At 38.9% G+C, this 18,909-nt stretch overlaps 1 protein-coding gene across 1 annotated transcript; it reads right to left on the bottom strand.

Moving 5' to 3' along the window:
- Window positions 1–9,948: 9,948 nt before the first annotated feature.
- Window positions 9,949–10,434, bottom strand: LOC142635070 (uncharacterized). Its single transcript, XM_075809284.1, has one exon. It carries the CDS (start codon window positions 10,432–10,434, stop codon window positions 9,949–9,951), a length of 486 nt encoding a protein of 161 aa, XP_075665399.1.
- Between the last annotated feature and the right edge of the window lie 8,475 nt (window positions 10,435–18,909).

Here is an 18,909-nt window from a genome sequence, read left to right as displayed (position 1 = left end):
AGTGGACCGGAAAGTGTGAAGAAAGCTTTCAGGAATTGAAGAGAAGGTTGGTGTTAGCACCCATTCTCACCATACCTTCAGGAGGTGCAGGTTTCACCATTTATAGTGATGCCTCTAGGAAAGGCTTGGGGTGTATTCTTATGCAACATAGGAAGGTAATGGCATATGCCTCGAGACAGTTGAAGCCTTATGAGCAAAATTATCCTACGCATGACTTGGAGTTAGTTGCGATGGTTTTTGCACTAAAAATTTGGAGGCACTATTTGTATGGAGAACAGTGTGAGATATTCACTGACCACAAGAGCCTCAAGTACCTCTTTACTCAAAAAGAGTTGAATATGAGACAAAGAAGATGGTTGGAGCTATTAAAGGACTATGACTTGACTATTAGTTACCATCTTGGAAAAGCCAATGTGGTAGCTGATGCTTTAAGTAGGAAGTCTACAGGAAATTTGGCAGCATTGTTGACTACATAAAAACACATCCTGGAAGATTTGAGGAAGATGAGGATAGAAGTACGGTTTCATGAAGCAGAGGCACATCTGGCAAACCTTAGAGTTCAGCCTACCTTGATTGAAAGGATAAAGACTGCACAAAGTAATGATCCACAGTTGCAGAAGATAAGAGATTTGATAAATCTAAGCTCTCAATCTGAGTTTTGCATTCATGAGGATGGATCCTTGAGGTTTGGTAATCGACTTTGTGTACCAAATGATCCCGACCTTAAGGTAGAAATTCTAAAGGAGGCTCATAGCATGAGTTACACGATACATCCAGGAGGCACTAAGATGTATCGGGATTTAAGGGAGGCTTTTTGGTGGAATAACATGAAGAGGGAGATTGCTTAATATGTTGCCCAATGTCTAGTCTGTCAACAAGTCAAGATGGAGCATCAAAGACCAGCTTGATTTTTGCAACCTTTTCCCATTCCAGAACGAAAGTGGAAGGAAATTACTATGGACTTTGTGACGGGGCTGCCTAGAACCCCTACTGGTAAGGATGCAATTTGGGTGATTGTGGATCGGTTGACAAGATCTGCACACTTTTTGGCCATTAAGGTGGATTTCACACTCGAAAGATTAGCTAGATTGTATATCAATGAAATAGTGAGATTGCATGGTGCTCCTATGCCATTGTGTCTGATAGAGACCGAAGATTTGTGTCTCAATTTTGGGAGAGCGTGCATAAGGCAATGGGTACTAACTTAAAGTTCAGCACAACCTTTCACCCTCAAACAGATGGACTTTAGAAAGAACTATGCAAACATTGGAAGATATGCTGAGAGCTTGTGTAATTGATTTCAAAGGTTCATAGGATGAACATCTACCTTTGGTGGAGTTTGCATATAATAACAGCTACCAAGCAAGTGTTAAAGTAGCACCATATGAGGCTTTGTATGGTAGGAAGTGTAGGTCTCCTATATGTTGGGATGATGTTGGAGAAAGAAGATTGTTGGGTCCTGAGATTGTACAGCAAACAGTAGATGAAATTCAAGTGATTAAAGAGCGGCTCCAAACTGCTCAGAGTAGGCAAAAGAGTTATGTAGACCTTAGAAGAAGGAAATTAGAGTTCCAAGTGGGTGATCATGTGTTCTTGAAGATTTCACCTACTAAAGGAGTTATGAGATTTGGTTTTCGAGGTAAGTTGAGCCCTCGTTTTGTAGGACCTTTTGAAGACTTGGAGAGGATGAGTAAAGTTGCTTATGAAGCTCACCTTGCCACCTTCTTTATCAGGGGTACATAATGTTTTCCATGTCTCAATGTTGAGGAAATATGTTCCAGAGCCTAGCCATGTAGTGGATTATGAACCTCTAAAATTAAGAGATGATTTAACTTATGAAGAGCAACCAGTTAAAATTGTGGACAAGAAGGAGCAAGAGTTGAAGCATCGTACCATACATTATGTCAATGTTCAATGGAGGAACCAGTCTGTGAGAGAGGCTACATGGGAGTTAGAGGAGAAATATCCATATCTTTTTGAGGACTTAGGTATGTCAAGTTTAGAGGACTAAACTTCTTTTAAGGGGGGGAGAATGTAATACCCGAAAGAAAAAAAAAGAATTAAAATGAGGGGTATTTAAGTAAATTTGTTTTTGGGGTCAATTGTTATAATTAAAATTACTAAGGGGTTTTTGGAAAATAAGGTTGAAACCCTAGTTTTATATATAGTCTAATTTAAGTCAGCGTATATTGACAGATGTTTTGAGGGAGGAGACTAGCCAAAATACTCAAGTAGAGTAGGTTTGACTGCATAATTGAGGTAAGAGCCTAAGAATCTCTCTCTTGTCAAATCTAAGTGTTACTCGGAATTAGAATATATTTTATGTTGGTATTTTGGACAGTAGTGAAATTATCAAAAAATTTATACGTAAGTGTGAACGGAGAAGGGTTGGAATTTGGGCGATAAATCCTTTTTTTTTCACTACATGTCTTTCTCTGTAATATCCTTAATTCGGGTGCTTTGTTGGTCATGGAATTGCGCTGGGTGCATACTACTTTTTGTAAACATTTATTATAAGAAACAGTGGACTATAGGTTAGACCACCAATAGTCCAATAGCCTATTAGACTTTAGAGTTTATGGAGATAAGAGGTAGAGACTTTTTGTTAAAGTTTGAACTCAGATTTACAGAGCATTCAATACTTGTATATATGCTTTGACTTTTCAGCCCAAATGATCGTGTGAGGAGAGTCTTATATTTCACAGTGCTTTGGATTTTTTTTTTTTTTTGCGTGAAACAAATTTTAAACAAGTCAGTGCAAATGATAGAATGTGAAATAAAGCCATAGAGAAACCGTAGGAGAGTTAATAGTGAGAAATTATTGGGTACTTTAGAAGTTTCTCCTTTGGTCAAATATCTTGCAAGTTATTCTTATTATTTGATTATTAAGTAAATGGTGCTTTAAAATTGTTAGGTGATATCTAAGGATTTTAGAGAAAGTGTTAGGTAGAAGTTTTTTGTGGTGAGCTAGCTGAGGTAAATAACCTTATCGTAATTGGGTTTTATTTTGCTTATATTAATGTATTTTTAACTACTCAAAATTTGTTTATAATCGTTAAAAATTTTATTTCTATTGTATCACTAATTTCAAGTAAAGAATTATCACAAATATATCTGATTACTGAATATATGATGTGTTTTGTTTAACTGTTTTTAGTTATACTGATTCAAAGTAAAGAATAAATCATTTCCACAAATATATATGAGCATTGAATATAAGATTTATTTTATTTAATTGTTTTTTAGCTATATTGATTTAAAGTAAGGAATATAGAAATAACACAAATGTATTGAAATATAGAATATATGATTATATGTATATGCATTTGAATAAAATATATTTTGTTAGAAATTATGATTTCATATATATGATTATGGACAGTCTGACTATGAATTGATTTTGATACCTAAACTAATGGGGGTTATTCATTGGTACTCTAATACCCAGTCAATAGGGGTTATTCATTGGTATTCTGATACCCAAACCAATGGGGGTTATTCATTGGTACTCTGATACCCAGCCAATAGGGATTATTCATTGGTATTCTGATGCCCAGTCATGAGGATATAACATGACCATAGTCATAAGATTGTTAAGTATATGAATTACGTTGAATATTTAACTATTTTGAGTCATTAAAACTGCTTATATATTTTTGGAACTTATTGTAAGTTATAAGTTTTGATATATCGAAAACTAACTACCTTCTAAACCATCTATGATATAATTGTAGGATTAAAGTATGTGATCTATTTGCAACGTATATTTTAAGATTATGAAATTTCTTTAGTTATTTTTGAAAACCCATAGCATATTATAACTTTTGAAGATTCATATTACATCTTATTATTTTACAGATTTATTTCTGGATAGAACTTATTAGGATTTTGGTTACTTATTGAGTTGTCAACTCACCCCCCCTCTTTCTCCTTTCAGATTTTGATCCAGAAGAGTAGCATATGTTTGGGGTTCCGCTGGAATGTGTGCATGTGTGAAGTTTAGGAAATCAATGGAATAAGATTTGAACTTTTATATTTAAAATTACCTTTTTGTGTAGACCTTTAGATTTAAAGGATTTAGTTATTTCATTTTGATGTTAGAAGATTATTATTTGGAGATATTTTGAGAATTGCATTATTGAGGATATTTTAAAATTTATTGATGAAGTTTTCTTTGAGGATAACTCTTTTATTGTTAAGAGGGTCTTACACACTTGTAGGGTGTAAACTTTATAAGTGTATGGCTGTTGTCACGTGCCTAGCTCTTACTTGGGTTTGGGGCATGACATTCATACTTCTGATTTAAACAATGGTTCTACTTAACAATGGATTGTGAATGTCTTGTTAAGACATGAATTGATGGATTAGGAGGTGATGTTCTACCTTCACAGGGGCAGAGCCACATTATATGTTGGGGGCCATGGCCCTTCTAAATATTTTTAAATACCCTCTAACAATAGGTGCAAAATGCAATACACTTCAATTTATTTAAGACCTACCCCCACAAGAGCAAAGATTGCCCCCTACACATTAGCCAAATTTGCCCTCCAAATTTCCAACTTTTTACCTAAAAACAAAAGGTATGTTTGTAAATAAAAAAGTGTGTAATGACATTATAATATAAACAAATCTCAAGAAAGTTCATTTTTGCCAAAGTCTACCCTCCCACGTGATACATGCCCCTTTACAATTCTATGCCACTTTGTAGTTCTACTTCATTTTTTTAAAATAATAAAAAAAAGTTACACACACCCTGTTATACACACATTATTATACACTTATTTTTTAAACTGAAATCATAAGTTGTATACATGATTTCAAAATTGAAATTGTGTTCAACTAACTATTTTAATTCAAAAAATATGTGTGTAATAGTGTATGTGTAACACATTGTGTGTTACAGAAACTACCTTTTTTTATTATCATTTTTTCCTTTCTCAATTCTCATACCATTCCTTCTCTTTCACAGTGTTGGGGTTTATGCCCTAAAATCCAATTTATCGACCTGTCATAAATAATTAAATTGTTTAATTATATGAGACTATTTATAAATGAACTGATGGGACATTATCTTAGTCCATGAGATGCATAGTATGTGATTTATGTGATTTAGTCACAGAAGATATAAATCACAAGTTCTTTGTAAACTCAGAATTTTAGTTCGTAGTCAGTGATGAAATTGGGCATTTCATCTGCAAAGACTATAACATATCAACAAAGATGATTTGTCTTGATCATGGAAGTGGAGACTTTTAGTTGATATGTTTTAATAGTTACAACATATTGAACTAAACTGCTATGAGATTTATTATTCTCCTAACGACTATCAAATGAATAGTAAATCTCACTGATGATGCAAGGAAAATTAGTAGGTTAGATGCTTCGGGCTTCAAAGGGCTAATGATCGATTGGAAGGCCTAAAAAGACGAACACACGATCAAAGGTGACCGGGGTGAACCAGTCAAGAACCCTTCGATGCCAAAGTTAGTTTCTCTCTCAAATTCTAGAGTTCCAACTTTAGAGGAGTCGTTAGAAAACTTACCCTTATTCAATGCAGATGAGTCCTTATATAGTAAATCTTAGGGCCGTTATTTATTTTGTAACTTCCCCAATATTTTTGGAAGCTTAACTTCTGTTAACTGCCATAGGAATTGGAATATTTAGTCTCGTCCTCTATAACTACCTTGGGAAGTTAAGTAGGAAGTCAGAGAGATGAACAAAGATCTTGCTAATGCTCCAAGATTGTACCACATGGTCTGATTCACAAGATTTGGTAAAGAAATCCACATTTGGAGATTTTCTAAGGGTCAGGGGGTCGTCCAGGGACTTTCAGGGGGTCGTCTAGGGACTTTTCAAATAGACGACCCCTACTCCCACGGACGACTGTCTTAAGAGGGACGACCACCTAATGTTGGGACGGTCATTATGCTATGGACGACTTCTGTGGATGAATTGAAGTTCAACTATTTTTGCCCACCATTAGTTACCCCCTTGTCCAAAGGTCGTCCAATGCATTGTAGAATCATTTGTTGTTCTTGGACACGTGCCTTAATGTTGGAAGTTAGACGTTGTGCCACGTGTCACTATTTCTTTGGTTAGTCTTATGTGGTCCAGATTGTGCCACGTGTCATGATCTCATTGGAGGCTTGTCGCTTTGATTTGTTTTTTTGAGGAAAATGTCATGTGGTGTCTTTTAGTTTGTTGCGTCGTTTCAGATGCCAAATTTTGCCGCCTATAAATAGTGGAATTCCCCTCCTACCCTTTACATTTCTTAAATTTTCCTCCTTGAAATTCATCGTCTAGAGCCTCGTCTTAGAAGTATTTCCACGTCCTTAGTCCTCCTTTGTCTAGAGCCAGGTACTCTCTTTATCGTCGTTCTTAGGTTTCCCTTTAGATTTCAAAATGTCTGAAATTGTTTCTTTGTCCAGTAATAGTATTGAAAAGGCTATAGATGAGTATCATGACTCCACTAGTTATAGTGGTTCTAGTAGTGGTAGTAGTAATAGTAGGGGTGTTAATTATGGTTAGCGTGTCGGGTTCGTGTCGTGTCGAGGTAGGGGCATTCGACTAAATGACTCAACCCTAACCCGACCCATTTAATAATCGTGTCATGATCCTTCAACCCTAACTCAACCTATTAATACGGTGGGTTGACCTGACCCAACCCATTTGACACGCTTAATAAACGAGTCGTGTTGGATTGACACAAATGTAACACAACCCATTTCAACCTACAAAATATTTAATGTAACATCCATCGAGAAATATTTTTTTTTACATCCCAAAAGTAGTGCATACACTTTAAGTCTTCAACCCACATTCAAAATAATATAGTTCAACAAAAATATAACATATATCTAGAAATAAGTTCTTTACACTCTAAAAGAAAGTGCATACACTTCAACCCAAATTCAAAATAACATAGTTTAACAAAAATAACATAGTTCAACAAAAATATTCTATCCTTGGAACTCGCCAAATGCTAAGTATTAATATTGAAAGAATTGGAGCAAATATTAGACTAAACCTGACTATGACTACGATTATCATCCATAGAGAGAGAGAGAGAGAGAGCAATAACTGGTTTGAGACTTTGAGTTTGAGAATTGGGCATGAGACTATAAGATAGTAGAGTGAGTAGTACAGCTGAAATTAAAAAATAAAATAAAATAAGATATTTATAAGAAGGTTTAGAGATTTAGGGGTTATAGGGTTTAGAGATCTAGGGTTTGTAAATTTTCAATTTCTAATTATATCCCTTGTAAGTTTTTGTAATTACTCACTTTTCTTTTTAAATGTAAAATATATGTTGAATATAAAAGGTATTTGACAAATCTAAAATAAAATGAATATTATTTGTTATATGAGTTAAACAGGTTGTGTTACGCGGGTCATTTTGGGTTGACATAAATAAATTGACGTGTCAAACGTGTTTATTGCGGGTTGACCCACTTATGACACGTTTTTTATTGTGTCGCTTTCGGATCGACCCATTTATAACCCAAACCCATTAAGGTACAACCCTAACTAGCAAAAACTCGTGTCAGGCAGTAGTGGGGGAAACACGGACGAGGAATACACATCTGGTGTTCCTGGAGTTCATTTAGAGGTTTTTCAGGAACACCTTAGTATGAGGGCAGCTTCTGGGTCTCAAGCTAGTACCTCAACGAGTGTTCCGCCATCTACTCCTTTAGACGAGGTAGAGACCGTGTACAGTTATGCTGTAGGCATTCCTTCCAAAACAGATGAGAAGAGGCTTACTTCACTTAGGAGTTGGTACCAGATTCCAGACGACCTTAACCCTAGGTTAGCTGTCCTTGGGGAGTGGTGTTGTAACCCTCATTTTTGAATAGGTGTCTATGAAGCTTACCTTCTGGAGGACTTAGGTTACCCTTAATGTTTTTGCTAGGGAACTGCTCACTAGATTAGGTTTAGGTGTGTGTCAGTTCAACCCCAATGCATAAAGACTGGTTGTTTCTATGCAAGTTTTGTTGAGGGAAGTATTTGAAGGAGATCGTCCTCTCACTGTGGATGAGGTCCTCTTTTATTACAAACCCTCATAAATTAATGAGTCCCTTGACTTTTACCAATTTACGGCAAGGGGAAGAGATTATAGGTTAATAAAGTCACTTGTGATGTCTGATAGAAATTGAAAGACGGAGTTTTTCTTCGTCTCTGGTTTCTGATCTGGGAGCCCTATGGAGGTTGGTAGGGATACATTTGTCCCCTACACAGGAGAGTTAGGGAACCTTCGTCCTGAAGGTATTTTTTTTTATAGAATGTTGTCATTTGTTTATAATCATCTAACCCTTCTCTTTTCTTTTCCTTTGCAGCTGTTAGACAATCGTCTTAAAGCAAATTTTATCTTAATCATGTCCAAAAAGCTCGTCTATACACCGATTGGAGTTTCCATTCATTGGTCACCCTTCAACGTCTTGCAATGAGGGGACTTGGTCTTGAGCCCTCCCCTAAAGCTATAGCCCACGAACTTACAATCCATAGATGTAAGTTCATATTTAGAAAAAATTTGTTTTGATATCATCTTTTAAATGATTCTAACATTTTTCTTTCTTTTTTCTTCTTAGGGATGGCTACTATGAAAGAAAATAAGGGAAAAGAGGTAGTGGCCGAAGTCATCAGGCCAGAAGCTTAGTCTCAGCCTCGTCCTTCCGCTGGAGACAAAAGGAAAAGCTTGTCCAAGACGCTAGACTTGGGAAACCTCCCCAACCGTCGAAGGCCTAAGAAGGCGAAGCATGGGCTGTCTAGGCCCGAAGTTGTCAAGCCAGGCACCGTTCCTCCTACCTCCCAACTATCATCCTTCCAAGTTCTTGATGTGGACGTGCCTGAACCAGCTGGTGTTACCTCGTCCAAGTCCACTACTCTTGCCTCGTCTCAGCCTCCTCCAAGAGTTCCTGTGAACATTATTGAGAATAAGGACTTAGCCTAGGAGAGGTTGCAAAAGTCTGTGACTGAAGAGAATGTGGCGGCGTGCTATGACATGTACATAACTTATACAAAGACTAAGTACATAACTTCGTCCATCACAAACTCGTCTTTAAACGGTGCATAAGTTAGAGTCTAATGCACTTTTTAGGAAATTAAAATATTTAAAACACGCAGTAGTAGTAATAAAAATAGGTAGGGTAAATACGAGGGAAACCCTTCAACTTCGTCCATAATGCAGCTCGTTTAGGCTGACCCTTCATTGATAGTACCTTTTCAGATGCTCGACGTTCCAAGGGTGCTCCAGCTTCTGTCCATCTAAGGCTTCCCGGTAATATGATCCCTGCCTTTTGCAATTAATTACCCTGTAAGGTCCTTCCCAATTAGTCCCAATTTCCCGTAGGTCAGGTTTCTAGTCGCCAAAGAGACCCTCTTTAAGACAAGGTCCCCAATGTTGAAGCGTCTGAGTTTCACCATTGCATTATATTGCCTAGCCATAAGATTTTTATATCTTGTTGTCCTCTGCTCCGCATCCATCCTCACCTCGTTAATGAGATCGGGGTTAAGACGAAGTTATTCTTCATTCTCCTTGTGTTGATATTGCATTACTTATGGTTGGCCATGTATACTTCTGTCGGTATGATTGCTTCACTTCCATAGGCTAGTTTGAAAGGGGTTTCCCCTGTAGGGGTCCTTACAGTCGTCTTATAAGCTCATAGAACAACCGGTAGCTCATCTAGCCATACTCCATTTGCCCCCTCAAGCCGAGTCTTGATGATTTTCAACAGGGATCAGTTTATAACTTCTGCTTGCCCATTCACCTGTGGGTGGGAGGGGGAGGAATAATGATTCTTGATTCCAAACTGCTCGCAAAAGTCTCTGAAATGTGTGTTATCAAACTATCGTCCGTTGTCAGACACTAGCACCCTAGGTACCCCAAACTTGCATACAATGCTTTTCCAAACGAAGTTCTTGACATTTTGTTGTTTGATTTTTGCTAAAGGTTCAGCTTCTACAACACTTAGTGAAGTACTCGATCTCCACTACCAAAAACTTCCTCTGCTTGGTCCCAAGTGGGAAGGGACCTAAAATATCCAGTCCCCATTGTGCAAAGGGCCATGGGCCCATCATTGGGGTCAAATACTCTGATGATTGTCTAGGGACATTGCTGAAGCGCTGGCAATGGTCACACACTTTGACATAAGCCTTAGCATCTGCTTGAATAATTAGCCAGTAGTAGCCTGCACGAACGATCTTATGGACTAATGCTCTTGTTCCCGAGTGATTTGTGCATGCTCCTTTATAAACTTCCCTCAACACATAATTCGACTCGTCCGGAGCTAAGCCCCTTAAGTAAGGCTGAGAGAAGCCTTGTTTATACAGTACCTCGTCTATGAGGACATACTTGGCAGCTCTGATCCTCAACTTCCTAGCCTCGTCCTTGTCTTCCGAAAGCCTTCTATCTTTGAGATAAACTATTATTGGAGTCATCTAATTTCCTTCTCCTTCAATTTGTTGTACCTTTGGAAGATCTATGCTCGACATATATTGGACTTGGTCATGGTTGTCCATTGTTCCCCCCGCTGAAGCTGCTTTTGCCAAAACATCTGCTTCCATGGTCTCCTTCCTTATGAGTTGAACAAAAATGACTTTTTTGAATCTTTTGACAAGTGGTTTTACTTTGTTGAGGTACTTCTTCATCTAGTCTTTCTTAGCTTCACACATTCCATTCACTTGATTGATGATCAACTGAGAATCTCCTTGAACGACTACTGACTCTGCCCCCAAGGATTTAGCCAATTCTAATCCTTTGAGGAGAGCTTCGTATTCGACTTCATTGTTAGTAGTTTGGCATTGTAGACGGGCTGCGTATTTCAACTTATCTCTGTTAGGATTAGTGCCCTTAAATACTATTGTATGATACTATGTATTTTATTATGTATGACATTACGTATGATTTAATGTTGTGATTAATAAAGTTGTTTTATTATTATCTAAAATAATGGTAACATAATATTGAGACATTATCATATAGTCCATGAGATGCATAATATATGATTTATGTGAAAAGTCACAGATGATATAAATTACAAGTTCTTTATAAACTCAGAATTTTAGTTTGTAGTCAGTGATGAAATTGGGCATTTCATCTGCGAAGACTATAACATATCAGCTAAGATGATTTGTCTTGATCATAGAAATGGAGATTTCTAGTTGGTATGTTGATATGTTTTAAGGGTTAAGACATATTGAACTGGACTGCTGTGAGATTTATTATTCTCCTAATGACTGTCAAATGAATAATAAATTCACGACTTATATTTGCATGAACTCTTAATCCTGAGAGAATAATGGACTTGATCATGAGGTGTAGGTTGCTTTGATATATCAGGAGTGAGATCTAGAGTTATGGTCAAAACCTCAGTATGTTGGGCAACCACATTTAATGTTGATGGAACATATATTCTCAAGATGGAATTCATAGTCTCTTAAAGGAGATACACAATATTCACTTGAGATAAGTTTAATGGGTTTGTTATTCAGAATGTTAGGCCTAACTACGTTAGTAAATAGTTACTAGAGTATATATTTATGAAATTGGATTTCATAAATATATGATGAATAACTTTAAAGGATTAAATCGGCTACTTAAGAATTAAGATGTAGTAATCTACAAAGTGGCAGTCTACTTTCATGACTTTGTATTACTACGAATATTTTATGAAGGGGTTGCATGTACAATAAAGTTTTTGGATATAATTTATAAATAAGGCCTAGAGTGCAACTATATTTATATAGTGGTATTAAATATAGTTAATGGTGACTTTGGACTTGTCAAGAGTTGACAGAAAAGCCCAAGGTCCATTGGAGCTAGTGTCTTATTAGTCCCTTTTGGTTCCACTCCAAGCCACACACTTAAGACCAATTGGAAAGGCCCAAAAGGCCAGCCCAATTAGATAAACAGTTAGACACAAAGGGAAAAACATACAGAATTTTTTGTAGAGAATTGTAAGAACACTATTGTGAAGTAGTGTATGTGAGTGTTAGACACTTTGACATTCTTCTTTTGTAAACTGATTGAGAGACCACACATCTTGGGTGTTAGTGGAATTAGAGTGAAGATTGAAAGTGTTCCCAAGTGCTTTTGATCTTCGGTTTTGAAATTCACCGCTCCAAGGCACACTCTCTTGTTCTCAAATTATGAAACTTATATAGTACATGTTAACTTTTATGAATGAAGTAGATCCGTTATTTTTCCGCTGCGTATGTTTTGTATGTGATACAAACATGTCATATTTCTATCAATCTCCTTTCGGGGACTTGAGTATAACTCCAATCCCTCCTGCATATAACGTGGACGAGCCGTCTACATTGATGACCCATCTCTGTACTCTATCCCCTTCGTTTAGCTCGTCCTGGCTGGGAGTGAACTCCGTAATGAAATTTGCCAATGCTTGTGCTTTTATTACGCTTCTTGGTTGGTATCTGACATCAAACTCACTAAGTTCTACGACCCATTGGATTAATCGTCTCGCGGCTTCCAACTTGTTCATCGCCTTATTTAGTGAATGATCTATCGAGACATTGATAACATGAGCCTGGAAGTAATGCCTTAACTTTCTAAATGTCGTTACCAAAGCAAAGACTAACTTTTCCATCATTGGATATCGTGTTTCTGCCCCTCTTAGCTCCCGGCTTGTATAGTAAACCGGAATCTGTATCTTCCGTTCTTCTCTAATTAATGCCGAGCTCACTACATGTGGGAACACCGCTAAATGCAAGTATAATTCTTCACCTGGTATGGACGGGCTTAATAGAGGAGGAGTAGCGAGGTAGGTCTTGGAAGGCCTTTTGGCACTCGTCCGTCCATTCAAATGCATTTTTTAGAATTTTAAAAAATGGTAAACACTTGTTCGTAGCTTTTGAGACGAACCTGTTAAGGGCGGCAACTCGCCCGGTGAGAAATTGGACTTGTTTGATATTCCTTGGTGGCTCCATATTCAGTATTGCTTGGATTTTATCGGAATTTGCTTAAATTCCCCTATGCGAATCCATTAACCCAAGAAACTTACCTGACGAAACTCCAAAAACACACTTACTTAGATTTAACTTCATGTTATACTGTCTGAGCGTATCAAAGGTCTCTTGAAGGTCGTCCAGATGCTTTTTCTCTTCCAAGCTCTTTACCAGCATGTCAGCTACATAAACTTCCACATTTCACCCAATTTGCGGACGAAACATATGGTTGACCAGCCTTTGATAAGTTGCCCCCGCGTTTTTCAAACCAAAGGACATTACCTCGTAGCAAAACAAGCATTGACTAGTAATGAAGGATGTCTTCTCTTGATCCACCTCGTCCATCCTTATCTAATTGTAACCCAGGAAGGCGTCCATGAAACTTAGCAATTTATGACCCGTAGTCGAATCCACCAGTTGGTCGATACGTGGCAATGGATAGCTATCCTTGGGGTAGGCCTTATTCAAACTGGTAAAGTCCACACACATCCTCCATTTGCCATTAGTCTTCTTAACCATTACCATGTTAGGCAACCAGTCAGGGTAATAAACTTCCTGGATAAACTTCACCATGGTCAACTTCTGGACTTCTTCTTTGATTGCGTTATCCCCCTCAGGGGCAAAAACTCTTTTCTTCTATCATACAAGCTTGGTAGAAGGATATATGTTCAGACGATGGGTAATGACGCTTGGGTTAATACCTGGCATATCGTCGTGACTCCAGGCGAACACATCAATACTCTTCTTTAAAAATTGGACAAGGTCCTGCTTTGTCTTATTTTGCATGCTTGCCCCAATTCTAGTAAACTTTTCGAGGTTATCCTCATCCAAAGGAACGTCTTCCAACACTTTTGTGAGCTTCACAACAATCCTTCTCTAGTCTATACTCATCGTCTATACATGCTCGTCCATGGCCAACATGGCTAGATAGCATTCTCTAGCGGCCAATTGGTCTCCTTGCACTTGACCTACTCCGTATTCTGTTGGGAACTTAACAGACAAATGGTAAGTAGAAGTTACCGTCTTCCAACTGTTTAAAGTTGGTCTCCCAATGATAGCATTGTACAACGACAAAAAATCAACAATAAGGAAGTTTACTTCTTTGGTTATCTATTGGGGATATGCTCCTACCACCACTAGTAACGTAACAGTACCCACGGGTTGCACTTTCATCCCTCCAAATCCTACCAAGGACGAATTTACTAGATGAAGCTGCCGTGTCCAAGCTTCATTTGTTCGAAGGCGGGGTAATACAAGATGTCCGCTAAACTCCCATTGTCTACCAACACCCTTCTAGTCGTATAATCAGCAATAAGCAAGGTGATAATGATCACGTCGTTGTGTGGTTGGTGGACTCTTTCGGCATCCTCGTCTGTGAATGTGATGGCTTGCTTGTCTGCTCCTCTCGTCCTTGGAGATCGTCCAGACAGTTGGATGTTTTGGACCACCTTTAGGTAAGTCTTCCTTGACTTGGAATATTGACCTATCGAGATTCCTCCTATTATCACTCTTATTTCTCCAAGTGGAGGGCGTGATGACTCTTCTACCTTCGCCTTCAACTTCTTGTCCTTGTTATCTCGCCTTCAAAGCACTCGTCTGTTTCATGCCCATGGTCTTTATGGAAGCGGCAATACTTGTTCCTATTGCGCTTATTGGGATCTCCTTTCATTTTCTCAGGCCACTTCAAGGATGGGTCATCCTTGATTTGCATAAGCACTTGTTTAAATGGCATATTCAAAGGCGTGTATTGCTGACTCCTTACTGAAGAATTTGCCTTTTTGTTATCCTTGTCTTTCTTCTCTCCTACCCAGGCCTTCTTTGGTCGAGGAGCCTGCTCAAAATGGCACGGAAGATCTGCTTCCATGCTCTCTACTCTCTTCCTTTTCTTGGTTATGATTTCATCCTCTGCATTCATGAAGTCTAGGCTGAATGGATGAGTTCAGCCATAGTTTGAGGCTCTTGTTCATAGAGCTTATGGATGAATAAATCTGAATTAACTCCATTATGGAAGGCTATTAATAACAACTTGTGGTCCATCTCATCCACCGTGAGGGCTTCCCAATTGAACTGGGTAATGAAAGACCACAAGCTTTCATTATCCCTTTGTTCTATAGTTAACAGGTTGGACGAGGAACATTTGTGCCTTTGTCATCTAATAAAATTGTTGATGAACAATTTACTCAATTCTTCGAACGAGTCCACAGTGTTTGGAGGTATATTGCTGAACCATATTCGCGCTGGCCCCTTAGGGGTGGTAGGGAAAGCCCTACACATAATCTCGTCTGGAACCCCTTAAAGGTGCATGGTAGTCCTGAAGGTGGTGATATGATTACACGGGTCACGTGTCCTATCATATGAGTCCAAGGAGGGCATTTTGAACTTGATGGGCAAGGGGTGACTGTTGATAGAAGCGGTGAAAGGGGAGTCTGTTCGATGAACTAAATCATCTACAGGATTTGCCCTTCTAATATTCTCCCTCATCTTGTCCATAGCCTTCCTCATTTGGTCTATCTCCCACTCCAAGTGTGGCACCCTTCGTGAAGTGGTTCCCCTTGACTGGTTCTCGGGCTCAACATTTTCTCTTCTATCTTCTTGACTTTGGATTGTCCTCCCGCGTGTCTTTCATGGTGTTGCCTTCTTAAACTAATCTCCCTGGTCAATTCTCGGTTTTGACGGGTTAGTTCTGCCATGGCGGTTACCATGGACTGTATATGCTAGATGGAAGGCAACTGCACGACCGGTGCTGACTGACAGTCACAGTAGGGATTACTTGAAGCATCCCTACTCTCTTAGTGGCCTGTGCTAGTGGCCCTTGATCTTGTCCGAATCATGTAGCCTTTCGTTGAGGAAAGATAAATTGCAAAACACAACTAATCGTTCCCACAGACGACGCCAACTAATGATGCAAGGAAAATCAGTAGGTTGGATGCTTCGGGCTTCAAAGGGCTAGTGATTGATTGGAAGGCCTGAAAAGAAGAACACACGATCAAAAGTGACCGAGGTGGATCGGCCAAGAACCCTCCAATGCCAAAGTTAGTTTCTCTCTCAAATTCTAGAGTTCCAACTTTAAAGGAGTCGTTAGAAAACTTACCCTCATTCAATGCAGATGAGTCCTTATATAGTAAGTCTCAGGGCAATTATTTATTTGTAACTTCCCCAATATTTGTGGAAGCTTAACTTCTGTTAGCTGCCATAAGAGTTGGAATATTTAGTCTCATCCTCTATAACTGCCTCGGGAAGTTAAGTAGAAAGTCAAAGAGATGAACAAAGATCTTGCTAATGCTCCAAGATTGTACCACATGGTCCGATTCACAGATTTTGGTAAAGATATCCACATTTGGAGATTTTCTAAGGGTCAGGGGTGTTGAACTTCAATTCGTCCACAGAAGTCGTCCATAGCAGAATGACCGTCCTAACATTGGGTGGTTGTCCCTCTTAGGATGGTTGTCCATGGGAGCAGGGGTTGTCCGTCTGAAAAGTCCCTGGAAGACCCCTTGAAAAGTCCCTAGATGACCCCCTAACCATATGTTCAAATGTATGTGGTCCTATGTCGATCCAAGCAAGAGGTGGCTATGAGTATTTCATTACTTTCACTGATGATTACTTTAGATTTGGTTATGTGTACTGAATGAAACGGAAGTCCGAAAATTTTGAAAAGTTCAAAGGGTTTAGGGCTGAAGTTGAGAATCAATTAGGTAAACGCATAAAGGCCATACGATTGATCAAGGTGGCAAATACCTTCTTGGGGATTTCAAGGATTACTTAACTAAAAATGAGATTATATCCTAGTTGACTACACCTGGAACACCACAACAAAATGGTGTAGTAGAAAGAAGTAATAGGACTCTTTAGATATGGTTATATCCAAGTTGAGTTGTTCATAAAAATCATATTCACTATCATCACCATCAAATTTCATGCCAATTGTTGGTGCTTCAATTTTCTTAAACTTGAAAAATAATCGTAAACAGAAGCAGAAACAGAAAAACATTTGAGGAAATAATTAGCTTTAAAAATTGTTTTTTTTTCAAACTTGGAATAATTGGGAGTTTTTGTCTTTGCCACTGTCAGGAAGAATGCTGTGAAAAGAAGGGGCGGTGGGAGCGGTGGTCCTTGGCAGTGAAGAGGTGGGTGAGGGATGGGCTTGGCAAGGAGAGATAAAAGGGTTGGGGTGGCATCGACGGAGTGAGAGGGGGAAGGGGGTGGAACCAGCAGAGAAGGAAAAGGGTGAATCAATGGAATTGCAAAGATATGGGGTGGATCAGTGGGGTTGACGGAGACACGTTCAAGTGGATTTGACGACCGGAGCATGTGGTGGTGGTGGTGGTTTTTTGATGGGTTTAAAGGTGGGTAATCTGAGAAGCTTATTGATGTCTGAGGGATTTCTCTTTGGGTGTCTTTGGTTTGCGATAGAGAGAGAAGATTTGGCGGCCAGAGCATGTGGCGGTGCCGATGGGGGCTTTGAGGCTAGAAAGTGAGAGATTGATTTTTGTTTCAGATGATGCGAAGAAAATCAGTAGGTTGGATGCTTCGAATTTCAAAGTACTAGTGACCACCTTGATGGCTTGAAACAGAAAAAATGGTTGATCAAAGGTGACCGAGGTTGCTGGCCAAGAACCTTTTGATGCCAAAGTTAGTTTTCTCCTTTAAATTCTGGAGCTCCAACTTTTCAAGAATTGTAAAAACGTACCTTTGTCTGGTTTGAATGAACGTTTATATAGTGCACCCTAGGAACGGTTATTAGGCTTGTAACTTCCCTTATATTTGAGGAGTTTTAAGGGTTTGAGGATAACTTCCACAACCGTTTAGGAGTTACATTTTTTTTTCATATAACTGTCACTGGAAGTTATGCATACGATAAGGAGTTGTAGTACTGAACTTGGATTTTACTTATGTCTTGGAACACTAGCATGTAGGCAAGTTCTTGCTTGGGAATTTCCTAAGTGTTAGGGGCTTGTCCAGGAGTCTTCCTGGCAAGCATACCTTGCTCCCATGGAAGGTTGTTCTTCTATGGACGACCTTCTCACGGACGGTCATCCTTACATGGACGACCTTCCTACGTGGGCTGCATCTTCTGTAGGCAAGTATCTTCCTGCACGGACGAGCTTTTTACAACATTCGCTTTCCCGTCCTTGTCTTGGACGACCATCATGGACGATATTAGAGTTGGTGTATTTTATCATACCCCATTAGTTTTGAAGTTTGAAATACCGAGAGAGAGAGAGAGAGAGAGAGAGAGAGAGAGAGAGAGAGAGAGAGAGATTTTGTTGTGGGTTTATTTGGTTTGCCACCTGTGATAGAGAGAGCGTATGAGAAAAGAGAGAGACGTTAGGGTTAAGTGAGTTAACAGAAGTTTCATTAAAATCATCTTGGACAAGTGTCAATATCATAGATTGACACATGCTTAGTTTGCAAGAGCTGCTGCAAACCAAGTTCATAGTAAATCCCTGCCCTCTTTGTTTCAACTGATCTAGCATCTAGGATGTCAATCCATCGCTGTTGGGTTGACCTAACAATTTGTATTGTTATCCTGTTTCTTTTGACTTTAAAAGATGGGCTCGGCCAATCAATGTGGGTAGGAGCAAGAGCACCTGAAGAATAAAGGGTAACTCCCTAGAATAGATCCTGTGGAGATCTGAGTTAGCCATCAATACTGAAACTCTTATTTGAGGTAACAAGCATGGCTGATCCTTCAGTGGATACGAAAGGAATCGTGGGCAACCGTTCCTTTTTTGATCCGAGATGCCACCTCTATCAGATTTGTCTTGGGAAATACCTTGAAAGGATAAGAATCACAAAGGCAGTAACCTCTACATTAATGAGAGGTTCTCTACCTAATATCTTCCACATTAAAGGCATATAAGTCAGTTTGAACAGTGCGAACACTCCCAAAAGTCCTATTTCATGATGAAAGAGGGCAGAACAGAGGAGTGATGTGACAAGTATCCC

The sequence above is a fragment of the Castanea sativa genome, chromosome 5, assembly GCF_040712315.1.
Source record: "Castanea sativa cultivar Marrone di Chiusa Pesio chromosome 5, ASM4071231v1".
Lineage (NCBI taxonomy): Eukaryota > Viridiplantae > Streptophyta > Magnoliopsida > Fagales > Fagaceae > Castanea > Castanea sativa.
The sequence above is the reverse complement of the archived record's forward strand: the minus strand, read 5'-3'. Positions and strand labels throughout refer to the sequence as shown.